Here is a 15121-nt window from a genome sequence, read left to right on the forward strand (position 1 = left end):
TATTTTTAGCTTTGTGGATCATACATTCTTTGTTGCAGTTACTTAGCTCTGCCACCATGGCTGGGCAGGCCATATTTTGCTAGCCCTTGTTCTATACCCAGACAGAGGAGCAAAAGCAAAAGCAACTGGGTTTTAGTACTTGAATTCCAAGACTGAAAAGGCGTAGAGCCAATCTAGCTAAACTGGAATATCTTTTTTTTTTTTAAGATTTTATTTATTCATTTGAGACACAGAGATACAGAGAGAGAAAGCATGAGCAGGGAGAGAGGCAGAGGGAGAAGCAGGCTTCCCACTGAGCCAGGAGCCCAATGTGGGGCTCGATCCCATGACCCTGGGATCATGACCTGAGCCAAAGGCAGACGCTTAACCATCTGAGCCACCCAGGCGCCCCTAAACTGGAATATCTTATGTGACTATGACTATAACAGGCTCTCTCAAGCCCGTCAGCTACCAGTGGCTTTCAGGGACATCTGTCAGTCCTTTGTGGCCTTTATTTATGCTTGCCTTATTTTGTTTTTCATCTATGTTTGGGCTGTTCTTGCTATCCTACCCTGAACTTCGTTTCCTCCTTCTTCTAGGCACTGAAATCTTATCTCACAATAGAGAGAGAAAAAAGTCACCCTGGGCATCAACTCGTACTAAAACACATTGCCAGTCTTAATGATGTAATTTTATTTTTCAAGAGTCCATGCCCTCATCTGGAATTCTGTATGAATTTGTATGGCCAAATAGATATTAAACTTCATGAGTTCAGTGACCTTATCTTTTTGGTAGATGTTGGCATGGCATATCTTTTTCCATCCTTTTATTTTTGGTCTTTTTGTGTACTGATATTTAAAGTGTGTTTCTTATTAGCCTCATATAGTTTTTAAAAAATCCAGTCTGATAATCTTTTTAATTGGAGTGTTAGTCCAATTATATTTAATGTAATTCTTGATATATATATATATGGGTTATGGCTTTATCTTTTTGCTTTATATTTGACTCACTTATTTGCTATTTCTCTTTTTTCTTGCCGCCTTTCGAATTAATCAGATATGCTTTATTATCCCACTTTGAGCTTCCTTGTTATAACATTTTTTTTTACTCTCCTTTTAGTGGTTATCCTACATATTTCAGTATGCATTCTTGATTTTTTTAGTCTAATACAAGTTACTATTTTTGCCATTTCCCTGATAATGCTAGAACCTTAGAACACTCTAATTTCATTTATACCCTCCCAACTTTTAGATTAGTGTTGTCACATATTTTAATTTATAGATATTTTAAGCCCCCCTGTGGCATTGTTATTACTGTTTTATACAGTTAGTACTCGTTTGTATTTACTCACATATTTTACCTTTTACAGTGTTTTTCATTTCTTTTTTTGTATCTGGGATTTTCTGTCTGCCTGAAGAGGTCTCTTTAGTACTTCTGTGCTGATAATGAATTCTCTCAATTTTTTGCATTTGAAAATGTCTTTATTTTGCCTTCATTTTTGAAGGATATATTCTTTGAATAGAGAATTCTTGGTTGGTAGATCTTGTCTTGATGCACTCTAATATGTCACTCCATCCTCTTTAGACTTTCATTGTTTCTGTTGGAAACTCAGCTTTTTGTCTTGTTGCTCCTTGAGAGGTCAAGGGTCTTTGTATCTCTGCTTCTGATTTTCTTTATTATGTACTCTGTGCCTGCCAGACACTGTACTGTTGATGGGGAGAAAAATATAACTAAAACATTTTCCCTTCCCTTCAGAAGCTTATGTTCTTGTAGAGGAGAAAATTATGTCAACATGATACAAACTGTAGTGAGATATGTGTGTATTATAAAAACAGTTGTATGGGAAGGGAGAATGACTAATTCTTTACAGGATAAGCAGGGAATTTCAAGCTGTGAAAGAGTTCACTTGGTGCAAAAAGGCACAAAAGGCAACCACATGTGCCTAATGGCTGCTTACTTCAAGAATCTCCTCTGTGATTTCATATCTGCCAGTGCCACACCCATCTTTTCCCATGAAACTCTTGAACCATTTCATTCTTCTGATTTTCACTCCTCTGTCTTCCTTTTTGGCTTCTCTTAGCCTGCCTCATCCTAAACATGGGTACCCCCCCTTAATTCAGGCCTGGACTTCCGCTCCCTCTCCCTACACTATTCCTTGACTCTATTTACATCTTCTCATCCTAGATCAGCTCATTTTCATTCCTTCCTGATCCTTTTTAAACTTAGATCTGCCTCCTGTGTTCCAGCTGAGTTTCAACCTGAATTTAGAAGTTGTCCTTGACAACTTCCTGTCCTCTGTCACCCATGGGCCATTAGCAACCAACTCTTGTGAATTCTTAATGAATCTCAAATCTGTTTTTTCCAGCTCTGCCATCCACTTAGCCCAATATTTTATCATTATGTCATATTCAGGCTACCTGAAACAATATCCTTCCTTCCAGTTCATCCTGCAGATCATGGGATCTGAGGTCCCATACATTTTTATTCTGATCTTAGTCTTACTGTCTGCCATTCCATCTCAGGTTCTGTACTTAAACCAGTTGGCCAACTTGTCTCCCAAACATCTTACTCACATCCATTTGGCATCTCTAGAAATTCTGTGTAAACACACACACACATGCACACTCACACACTCTCAGAGCAGCCAGGAAATAGTACATTTGTTGGCCAATGAAGATTTTTTTCTAATCTAAGTGACTCCTTTCCTCTAAGCTCTTGTAGCATTGATTTACTACATTATTTCATTATAGTTTCATGTATGATACTTGCTGCTTAACCAAACTGATAGCATTTTGAACACGTGGATTGTCCGTCTCTGATTGTTAGCCTTGGATTGTCATACTCTGATTTGTATCCTTTTCTGTGAGAGTATCTTGCACATAGTTGTAAATCAAATGATTATTAGTTGATCATTTAAAAAGCTCTTTCTTCATCCAAATATTAGCATTTATGTTTTTGTTTTGAAATGCATATATTGAGGTTGGATGTCTTTTATTTGACATATTCTGTTATTCATGAGAAAAGTGTCAGTTTTCTAAATGCAGTTTTTAACCTGATAATATAATACAATACACGTGTTATTGGAGAGAGACAGAAGTAAACATTTCTATGGATTTTCCTCTAGGTTGACACCGTCAGAATTGTTCACATTCATTCTGTCATCATCTTGCGACGTTCTGATAAGAGGAAGGATCGAGTGGAAATTTCTCCAGAGCAGCTGTCTGCGGCCTCAACAGAGGCAGAGATATCCTTACTGATCAATAAGAAGCTTTTATGTGCTCTGGGACTTCCAGGCCAGGCTTCTCTGTTTGCTGCCTTAGGCTGCTTGAGGAGATTTCACAGGTTTTCTTTCTGGTGACCCTTTCCCAGTTTTCCTATTTACCCATCAGATCCAATTGTTTGGTTAATCAGAATTTCTTTCCATTTTTCCTTTTGAGTGGCTTTTATTGGAAAAATTAGAAATTTCTAACATTCCTGCTCTTAAATGCCAAAAGATCCCAGGGTCAAATCCCGAGACAATGAACTCTATGGGGGAGTTCCCTCTTCCTTCCTTTCATTCCCGCACTACCCCTCTCCAGTCCTCTGCCCCCCTCCAAGTTTTCCTAATATGATTTCATTTCTAGAGCCTTGATGATCTTGGTCTCTATTCTTTGGAGAGATTCTCTTTGGAGGCTGCCTCTCAAAAAAAAAAATGCATTGCTGAAAACCGAATGCAATATTCCATGTTAAATATAACCAAAAAAGAGTCAAATGGGACATTTGCTTCCTATGATTGGGATCCATACCTCAGCTATAGCAGGTTAAATTTGCATCAATGGCTTTTAGTAATTCATTGTTTTTTTGATTAAGTTTATCTTGTCAATTAAAAAGTAACTTTTTTAAAAAATAGGTAGTTCACATGCATAGTACAAACTTTAAAAGGTACAAAAACATGTACAAAGTAAGTATTTTCTCTCCAACCTCTAAGCCCCAGTTCCCTCATGGTCTGTCCCTGGACATAACCAGGGTTTTCAGGTTTTCATGTATCCTTACAGGTGAATTCTGAGCATACAGAAACATACACAGATATTTTCTATTAAAAAAAACTAATATATGATAACTTATGACTTTGCTTAACAGTGTGTCTGGACTATTGTTCACATCAGTACACAGAGTTACCTCATTCTTTTGACTGCAGAATATAGCCCTGATGACTATTCTGTCCTCATGCGGATGTTTAGGTTGTTTGTAATCTTTTACTGTGCTGCAATGTAACCTTGTACATTACTCGCATTTCACAAACGTGTGCATGTATCTGTACAATCTAGTCCTAGAGCTGCAATTGCTGGAGCACAGGTTATGTGTACTTGTGGCTGTAGCTGTCTAACCAGTTTACTCTGGCAGTATATGCAAGAGTGCCTGTTTCCCTACACCTTCATAAACACTGTGGGTTATCCCAGTTTTTTGCTTTTGTGCTACCGGGCCAGGGTATATCAAAGCTCTTGATTGATGCCAATCTGATTGGCAAAAAATTGTATCTTATTTCTTGCAATTTTAATTAGCATTTTTCTACTTATGAGTAAATGTGATCAGCTTTTAATTTTTAAGAATCATTTATTTTTCTCAAAATTATCTGGTTATTTCCTTTGCCCATCTTTCTGTTGTTTTGGAAATCTTAATTTATAGGCACTCTGTGTTAAGGAAATTAGCCCTTTGTGATAAGGATAATGATTTTTCTCAGCTTATTCATGATGTGTGTGTATTTCTCCAATCAAATTGTTTTTGCATTTTTATATAATCACATGTATCAATCTCTTACAGCATGTACCTTTTCCATCTCTTTTAAAAACTCTATTTTGAAATAATTATAGATTCATGGGAAGTTACAAAAATAGTATAGAAAGTCCCTGTACCCTTGACCCAGTTTCCCCCAAATGCTACATCTCAAATAATTGACAATACAATATGGAAACCAGAAAACTGACACTGATACAATGTGTGTCATTCTGTTGCCATTTTGTTGCATGTGCAAATATATGTAACCACCAGAGTAGTCAAGATTGCAAAATTATTCCATCACCATGAAGGTCTAATTTATGCTCCCCCTGTATAAATCACACCCACTCCCACTCCTGGCAACCTCTAATCTATTCTCCGTCTCCCGGAATATAATTGTATAAAAGATGTTTATTATTGTGATTATATATTATAACCTCAAGATGAAACTAGTCCATTCCCAAAATGGGGGGATGGCTGGAAACACTGTTGCATGTTACTGCACTTTGACATTACAATGACTATCTGTTAAGCATTTACTAAACATCTTGCATGGGTTACCTCATTTACTCTTCACTGCTGTTGGAAGCGGAATTTCCCCAGCCTGCAAGCTGAAGAAATGGGTTTAGAGAAGTTAAGTCAGTTTTGGCATTTAAAAAATTATTTAAAAAGTATTCTTTCTCAGGATTTGCTGTATAGAAAGGATTATTGTGTTTTAATGTAAGTAATTTGCAGGAAAACAAATCAGCATTTTATAAGATACCAGCAGAAGTCCCAATGAGCAGCAACAGAAGGGGACCGCTTCTTATCCTTAAGTTGAATTCTTATCTCAACTTAGAGCCTCAGATAGAGTTATGGGAAATTTTTGTTTCTAGAACAAAGGAGGAAAATATTCTTTGGTGGTATATTTCTAGACACATGGGGAGACCAAAGTGGGGGGGTCTTTGTTCATTTGGTCTCTGAAACCATCCCAATTGCTATTGTTGACACTGGCAGGCTGCCAGAGAGAAATCAAACAAATTTTTTAAATCTTGTGTTTCTTTTTCAAAACCGAGTAGGATGGAGCTAGAGAGAGGCTAGAAGATTACTCAAGTTAATAATGTGAGTGAATTCCAAAGATTTAGATAAGCTTCTTTTCAGATAGCACAGTGTTAAGTATTTAAGTGCTCAAATATTAGCTAAATTGGATTAAGAGAATATAACTATATATGATAATGCAAGCCAGATGGATTCTATTTTTATATTTTAATTAATTAATTTTTAAAGTAATTTCTACACTCAGCCTGGGGCTTGAACTCACAACCCTGAGATCAAGAGTTGCATGCTCTACTGGCTGAACCAGCCAGGTGCCCCAAATTGATTCTATTTTTAAAAAGAAATACCTTTGGCTTTAAATGGGAGGTCTGGGAAATTCTGGGGATTGACCTTATTTCATTCTTTTGTTGACATTAAATTATAATAGGTTTATTTTAAACCTCAGGATGCTTTCTGAGCCCTTATTAGCATCACAAATTTTGTTCCCACAAGTTGAAAACACCTTGACAGACACACAGGTTGGCTGAACTAACAGGTCGCCCCATGAGAGTTGTGGGCTGGTATCATTCCCATCCTCATATAACTGTTTGGCCCTCACATGTTGGTAAGTATTATAGGCTTGTAATATTTGTTGTTTTTATTTATTTGTTTTTTAAAGATTTTATTTATTTGAGAGAAAGAGAATGAGCAGTGGGGAGGGGCAGAGGGAGAGGGAGAAGCAGACTCCTGGCTGAGCAGGGAGCCTGATGCGGGGCTCAATTCCAGAACTTTGAGATCATGACCTGAGCTGAGGGCAGACACTTAACTGCCTGAGCTACCAAGGCGCCCCATGTTTGTTGTTTTTAGAAATCAGTATCATTCTCCATTACATGAACGATGGTTATTTTAAATCATACTTTATCCTTAAACAGGTGCCCTTATTTTTATTTTGCTATGTTTTAAAAGTAATGATTTATGTCATACTGTTTTTAATAGAGAAAATTTTAGCACTCCATTTTGACGGTATTCAGGATACCATTACTAACTAAAGCCTGACAATTGGCTGATATAAAAAAAATTACATTGTAACTGAAAATTGCTGACTGCTGAATACCAGTGGCCAGTACACTCCCATTCAGAAGACTTAAAGGTGTGAGGGCTGAAATTTACAAAATTGAGGTTTAACACATATTCCATCCAGCTGTTGAGGCTCTCAACCTACTTCCTCACCCCACTAATCAGTATAATGTAACAAAATTGTTTTCTCTCTTTTTATCTTTACTGGTTTTCCTGAATCATGGTCATTTTGTTGTTGTTGTTGTTTGTACCTGACTCTTGAAAGAAGTAGAATAACTTTGCTTGGTGAACGTGAACTAACATTCTTGGAGGAAAAACTAACATTTCCTCTCGGGCAAAAGATCCAAGCTGCATATAACCATTTGCTAATGGTTTATGAATGTTTTCCCCTCTAATCCTCATGGTAACCTGTGAGTGAGAGATCCTCCCAGCAGTGTACTGAGGAGTAAACCAAGGCTTACATCGGTTAAGTGCTCTTTCCAATGTGGTGTTCTCTTTCTAGTCATAGGGGCTTGAGGTGATTGTAAGTTCTATATTCATCTACACCACGGTATGAATGCCAAAAAATCAGTAGCAGTGCAGTCTCAGACTATAATAATAGATGAGTGGTCATCTGTATCTAGAGTAATGGGTGGGCAGGGATACTTCTCAGAATCACCTGGGAGAGCTTTTATAAAATGTACCTGTCTTAAACTCATCTTTCCCAGCCTGGACCTGCTATAAAAACCTCTGGGAGTAGGTCCTAGGTGGGTATATTATGAAAAGACTCCTCAAAGAATTCTGGTGCATAGTCCCAGTTAAGTACTGATATAGAGTAAGGGAGATAATAGACTTGCTCTATTTCTTGCTGACAGAAATTTACCTGACCTGCTGTTAACATAGAGTGACATGCCTAAGATAGCTTGTATTAACAAGAAATATATTTCAGTTGGAAAAGAAAAAAGGTTAAAGCTGGAACTTGCAATAAAAATAAGGTGTTTTTAAACCTGTTTCAGACTTAAAGTTGATAAAATAGTACAAAGAATTCCTGATACTCTCCCCCCGGATTCGCCACATTTTCTTCCGTTCTATCTGCGCGCGCGTGTGTGTGTGTGTATGTTTTTTCTGAAGTATTTCAGAATAAGTCACAGCCAGTATTCACCTTAACTCCTGAATAGCGTTTGGTATGGATTTCCTAAACATGATGATATTCTCTTACATAATCACAGTGTATTTATGAAAACTGAGAAATTAACATTGAAATAATATTATTTAAGTTACTGACCTTATTCAAATTCTTTAGCTCGCTAATTTCCTAATAAGGGTTGTTTTTATAGCTATAATGTATTCCTGTAAAACCTTTATATCACTGAATAAACTCAGTGTTTGATTTTTATGTAACTTTTACTCAAAAATAATAGCTATTTTCTTTCCTGCCACCATCAACACAAAAATCAGATTTGCCTCAAATTTCTCCCATGGTTGTAGCATAGCCAGAGAGAAGTACCAAGCACTAATGAAAGGAAGGCTGGAGTGTATATATTCCTGAACGTTATTGTCACTATGGTTATGAGTAGAGTGGAGAATTTTCTGGCAAAAAAAGTAAGAACTTAGGAAAAGAACTTTATCAGTCTCTGAAGTGGAACACCCAAAAAGTGTTCTGAATTCAGAGAATGATTGAATTTTCCTCTCAGGGGCAAAAGAGCCAAGCTGCTCAGCAAGAACCTAGAGCTGTTAGGAAAACAAAGTCACTGCAGAATGTAACTGAACAAAAAACCAACTCTAAATAATGAAATAAGATTAAGGAGGCAAATGAAAATATTTTAACACAAAATAAATTTGGAGACTAGAGCATTGAGACCTTACCTTGAAAAAATAATAATACGTAACTGGGTAAGGAAAAGGAATAAATAGCAAAATGGAATAAAGGAAATAGAAAGTTCAGAGAGTTATTAAAGCACGGGAGTTGGGAATAGCAGCTTTGGATTCTGTCAGGGAACAGGTCTGCTAGAATCTCATTTCAGCCACTTACTGGTTGAGAAGATCTTTTAACTTTTCTGTACCATGATTTCCTCGCTGACAGAAAAGGGGAACGTGTTATCGGAACAGTGTATGAAATCATGTATAAGGCATTTTGTCCCATGCTTAGCACAATAGCAAAGATAGATACCAAAGCATTTATCTGTATAACTTGACATGGAGAGAGCATGATTATCTAAAGTTGAAGGGCAGACAACACTGGAAGGATTAACAAAAAATACTAAGATCTCAAAACTATAGATAAAACTAAAGAAAAAATCCTCTCCCAACTAAACGTGTGTTCACAATGACAAGATTGTTGTAGATTTCCAGAGCCTAAGGAATTTTGTAGATACAAAGATACATAGCTCATCTCCAAATGGCTGTTTAAGAATTGAGTGAAACAGGTGCCCTCTGTTAGCAAGTCTTGGGAAAAAAATGAGCAATGATTTAAAGTATGTACAGTAATTATGTTTAATAGGAACGACAAGTGAGAAGGAGTAAAAAATGATTATTCAACAAATTTATAAGATAACCTGGATGCAACAATGTAGTCACAGTTTCTGCTGGTTTGGACCTTATGATTTTGTGAGGAAGAAAAACAGTTAAAGTACTAAAGGGGGAATAAAGAGTAACAGCAATAAGGAAGAAATAAAGAACATTTGCACCAGTGAGTTGAAACAGCAAATGTAAAAATAAAAGCCTTAGGACTAAAAAATAAATACAAGAATAAAATGTCATTAAAGACAAGCTTTATAGAGAGGGAGACAACCGTAAGAAACTCTTAATCTTAGGAAACAAACTGAGGATTGCTGGAGGGGACGGGGGTAGGGAGATGGGGTGGCTGGGTGATGGACGTTGGGGAGGGTATGTGTTACGGTGAGTGCTGGGTGTTATGTAAGACTGATGAATCACAGACCTGTACCCCCGAAACAAATGATACATTATATATTAATAATTGAATTTAAATTAAAAAAAGAAAAGACAAGCTTTAAACTTAAAGACTTTAAATTTAAAAAAAAGAATAAAAAGACAAGCTTTAAACCTAAAAAAAATAACAGGTTAGGTTAAGCTATATGGAGAAAATAAGTCACAGTTACATCATTAGGAAAAGGGTAAGTGAGAGAAGATAGGCCATTCTGTAATAAAAGGCACAGTAAATAATGAAACTCTAACAATGTTAAATTATGTTCCCCACCATAACAATAAAATATACAAAGGACAAAGTTTTACGTATAGGGAATAAAATGGAAACTGGTTTGGAGTAGAACTTGATAACCCACTTTCAGAATCTTATTCCTTCAAGAGTATAATGTGAGTCTTTTGGCTTTGGATTGGGTTTTGCAGTGAAGGAGCAGGGGTATAGAGAAAGTATGTGAACAAAGGCAAGGGTGATATGGGTCAAACACACCTGCTAACACTTTAAAACTTGATTATTAAAGAATTTCAGACTTACAGAAAAACCGCAAGAACTGTATAAAGAACCACATTCAATAACTGTTAACCTTTTGCCACATTTGCTTTATCGTTTTCTCTATACACATACAATTTGAGAGTAAGTTGTAGACATGATGCTCCTTTATCCCTAAATACTAAATTGTCTGTTTCTCAAGAACAAGGATATTTACTTCCATAACCACAGTGCAATTATCAAAATCTGGAAAATTGACATTGATATCATCCTTTCATGTAATCTACAGAGCTTATTCAAATTTTGCCAGTTCTCCCAATTCTGTCCTTTGTAGCAATTTTTCCTTTCCAGTCCAGAATTCATTCTCAGATCATGCATGGCGTGTAGTATCATGTCCTTTTAGTTTCGATGTAGACCAGTTCCTTAGCTTTTTTGTCATTCCCAAACCTCTGAACTCCTCACTTCCTCCTTCACGTTCAGTGGATAACACTGCTTCCTACTTTATTTTTTTAAAGATTTTATTTATTTATTTGACAGAGAGAGAGGAAGAGAGAGAGAGCACAACCGGGGGGGGGCGGCAGGGAGCCGGTGGAGGAGCAAGGAGCCCGATGCAGGACTTGATCCTAGGACCGTGGGATCATGACCTGAACCAAAGGCAGACACTTAAGGGACTGAGCCACCCAGGTGCCCCTGCTTCCTACTTTAATAAAGGAAATGGGAGTCAGTAGAAAGGAATTTTCTCCATTTCTCTTTACTCACTTATCATTAGGCTCATCTTCTCCTTTTCCCTCCTCTTAGCTAATACCCATCCTTCCACTCTGGCTCTCAATATTTGCCTCCCATGACTTGAAGAACTTTACACTCTTCTTTGTGCTTCTCTCTCCAACATCTCTATCCGTTTCCACTGTAGTGGGTTTTCCCCATCATTTATTTGTTCCTTCAACAAATAAATTTGAGTGTCTACTATGTGTCCAGCCCTTCTCAAGGTGCTGGGGATAAAGCAGTGAATGAGAAAAAAAGACCTCTGCCTTCATGGAGCTTTACGTCATGTTTAAGAAAACAGAAATACTTGCCAATCCCACTTCTCCTTCAGGTCAAAGACATTTCTCGCTTTTCATTCACACTCTTCGCCCTGCTCTAGTCTGCCTTCCAGTCCACTGAAAGTCATCAGTGACATCCATGTTAAAAATCTAGTAAACATTAGGGATGCCCGGATGGCTCAATCAGTAAAGCGTCTGACTCTTGGTTTTGGCTCAGGTCATGATCTCAGGGTCCTGGGATCGAGCCCCATGTCAGCTCTATGCTCAGTGCGGAGTCAGCTTGAGATTGTCTTTCTCTCTACCCCTCTGCCCCTCCCTCCCTCACATGCATGCTCTCTCTCCAAAAAACAAACAAAACAAAACAAAAACCAGAGAGAAAATCTAGTAAACATTTTATGTCTCCATCTTATGTAGCATTTGATACTATAATGATTCTATTCCTTAAAAACACTTCCCAATTAATGAGGAGTGCTCGGCTCTTAAGGATAGAAACTAAGCTGAGGCTGAGAGTTGAAATACCTTGTCTGAAACCAGAGATGGCTCATAACTGGAGTCAGTATTTGAACTGAGATTTGTATGAATCAGGGACCTAAGAATTCTGTTGCATCTCAGTTTGACTGGTTAAGTGGGAATGCTATTTATGAACGTAGGAAATGGAGGACGAAGTGTAGGTTTGGTGGAGAAAGAGATAGTTGAAGTTATGTCATACCCACACCATTAACTTACTGAAATTTTATCTATACATAGTTTGCAAAAGAAAAAGGGAAGTGATTTAAATAGTGTAGATTATTTAATAAATCTCATGAGACTTGGCATGGTTTTTAAGTTACTCTTATATACGCTTTATTGGTCCTGTTAAGTATATGTTCATAATTTTAAGATCTGCTCAGTTCTTTCTTATGGAGTGAGGTAATTCACACTGCAACAAAAACAGTGATGTATTAGGTAATTGCCACCAAAGTTGGGTTAAATCAACCTCCCATGACAGATACAGGCTGCAACTTCAATTAAGCTTAAACAACCAATCACTGTATCAAATTACATTTTCCCAAACAATCATTCTGTTCTAGAAGTTACAAGTCAATACTCCTTAGAATCATTATAAACAAATTTTATGAAAAAGTTTTTAGCCTACTTAGGAAGACGCGGGGGAGAAGTCCCAATGTTTAAGAACATATTGCCAAAGTAACTGGGCATAAGTCCCTGGATCGAACCACACCCTTCAGTGTTTTGTTGTAATACCTGATCTTTTATATCCTTCATAAACAATGGTTTGAAGACCTCAGATTTTTAAATTTAGCCTCTATTTAGTTTGGGGTAATCTTTTAACTAATCCTTTCAAATATTGTTCTTTGGTGCCTGTTTATGATTTCCTTTTCTTAAATTGCATAACCATCTTGTGAGATTTTGTTTCTACTCCCTGGAATGTTGGTTTTAATTCTGTTACAGTCTCTGTAAGAATTTCCTCCATAATAGTTCTACATTTCCATTCTTTATTGTCAAGTCTCATGTATTTACTTCCCTAAAAGATGTCCACCAAAAGGCTTATTTGAGGAAGCTATTTGTCTTGTTCCAGGGCCTTCCTTTCTCTCTGAGTCCCGTGGAAGGAATTATCAAATTTTGGGGGGCCAACTGAAGAGTTATTAATCTAGCTTTTCTTATTTAATTGCAGACTTTTCATGGTACTCTTCCCTCATCTGGTAAAATGTTTATGCTTTGACAGTCATATTGTCCTTAGGATATATCTCTGTTCTGCCTGTAGAATCTGAACCCTGGGAGGACTGTATGCTGCTATGATCTTTAAATCTTCATGTTTGTGAGATTTTTATTTTTATTTTCAGATGTTCGCACGCAAGCCATGTACCAGATGATGGATCAAGGCTTTGTAGGACTTATTTTTTCCTGTTTCATAGAAGATAAAAACACAAAGGTATTTGTGTGTGTGTGTGTGTGTGTGCACGTGTGTGTGTAAACACACACACACAGAATAGAGAAAAATCTTTTTGCAATTTTAATAGGGTGGCCAGGGAAGGTTTCAATGAGAAGGGTCATTGAGTCAGGACCTGAAGAAAGTGAGGGAGCAAGTCTTGGATTTCTTGGGGGAAGAGCGTTCCAGGCAGACGAAATAGCCAGTGCAAAGACCCTGAGGTGAGTGTGGCATGTTCAGGGGACATCAAGGAAGTCAGTGTGGCTACAGCAGAATGAGGAAGACCATGACCATATGTCCCAGTTTGCCTCTGTTGGTCCCAGTTGTACCCCATTATTCCAGTCTCCTCTTTAGTTAGCGCCTTTCCTTCTTGGAAGTGTCCTGGTCTGGACAATAACTCATTTGATCATTTTACAATGAGGTCTGAACCAGGTGCCGGATCTCATGAGGCCTTTGATTTGACTGACTTGGGAAGCCACTAGAGGGTGACTTTATGTTTTAATGGGATCTCTCTGGCTACTGTGTTGATAGTAGACTCGTCAGGGGGTGGGGGTGGGTGCACGGGGAAGGAGGGAGTGTGGAATCCATGACATCTGTGAAACCAGTTAGGAAGGTACTGCAGTAATCTAGGCAAGAGTTGATGGAGGTTTGACTATGAGGAGTGGAGGTAATGATTAGGGGCCAGGTTCTGTATATATTTTGCTGGCTAATAATAGTAACAAGTGCTGCCATTTATCATCTATTGTATGGTGCCTACTTATTAGGTGTGTTACATAAATATGCTCTAACCCTGACAACAGGTCTATGAGGATGATTATTTTTTAAAGATTTATTTATTTATTTTAGAGAGAAAGAGAGAATGTGGGGGAGGGGCAGAGGGAGAGGGAGAGAGAATCTCAAGCAGACTCTGTGCTGAGCACAGAGCCTGATGTGGGACTCGATCTCACCACCCCAAGATAATGACCTGAGCTGAAATCAAGCGTTGGATGCTTAACTGACTGAGCCATCCAGGAGCCCTGAGGGTTATTATTATCTGCATTTTATGGATGAGCCCAGCTCAGAGAAGCTCAGAGAAGTTAAGAGAAGTTAAGCAGCCCAATCAATGGCTAGTCTTGCCATTCTCTATTTAGAGTGTTTCTGTTTGAATTTTATGTTTATGTCAAGAGGTTTGACTATGTGTCAATTCAAACAAAAAGAAAATTACTATTTAACATTGTAGGAATGAATTTTGGCTAAACTATCAAGTGTGCTCTGTCCTTTAGTACATTATTTATATTGTCAGCATTTATATTAATGATGAATATTATTCATAAAATCACTCTTTTCCAGAAACAGTAATCTTGAACTTTATATTTCATATGAAATGATTTTGGCTTTGTCATCATATTGTCATTATAAATAGTTGAATGTCAGCTTCCAACAAAGCAGTTCGAATGCTCTGGTTCTTAGTTTCTTGGTTCTCATGTTTATAAGAAATTCTTTGCTGTCACATGAACAGATGTTTCATTATGGCCATTTCATATTGACTGAGTTGAGTACATGATCCTTTATAGAAATTGATTTATGGCATATTCCATCTTTGGAATCCCTTTTAACCTTCCACTTCTAGAGGGTCTTCGGATACCACTCATGTAAGGATGTGAGTATTAGGTTTGAATCTTCTAAAGTGCTATACCTGTATCAATATTAATCCTTCTCTGTGTGATATTTCTTTCTTTCTTTCTTTCTTTCTTTCTTTCTTTCTTTCTTTCTTTCTCTCTCTCTCTCTCTCTCTCTCTCTCTTTCTTTCTTTCTTTCTTTCTTTCTTTCTTTCTTTCTTTCTTTCTCTTTCTCTCTCTCTCTCTTTCTTTCTTTCTTTCTTTCTTTCCTTCCTTCCTTCCTTCCTTCCTTCCTTCCTTCCTTCCTTCCTTTCTTTCTTTC

At 37.4% G+C, this 15121-nt stretch overlaps 1 protein-coding gene across 2 annotated transcripts in view; it reads left to right on the forward strand.

Annotated features, from left to right (window-relative positions):
* BRCC3 (BRCA1/BRCA2-containing complex subunit 3) overlaps positions 1-15121 on the forward strand; it is a 58791-nt gene that overhangs the window by 5046 nt on the left and 38624 nt on the right. For both annotated transcript variants that reach the window (XM_025862875.2, XM_025862876.2), the window contains exons 4-6: positions 3104-3223; positions 6286-6373; positions 13116-13204. In XM_025862875.2, the coding sequence (XP_025718660.1) occupies positions 3104-3223; positions 6286-6373; positions 13116-13204 (297 nt within the window). The remainder of the gene's footprint in view (positions 1-3103; positions 3224-6285; positions 6374-13115; positions 13205-15121) is intronic.

Source organism: Callorhinus ursinus, unplaced genomic scaffold (assembly GCF_003265705.2).
Source record: "Callorhinus ursinus isolate GAN/ISIS: 27379988/994484 unplaced genomic scaffold, GSC_fseal_2.0 scaffold112, whole genome shotgun sequence".
In the NCBI taxonomy this organism is placed as follows: Eukaryota; Metazoa; Chordata; class Mammalia; order Carnivora; family Otariidae; genus Callorhinus; species Callorhinus ursinus.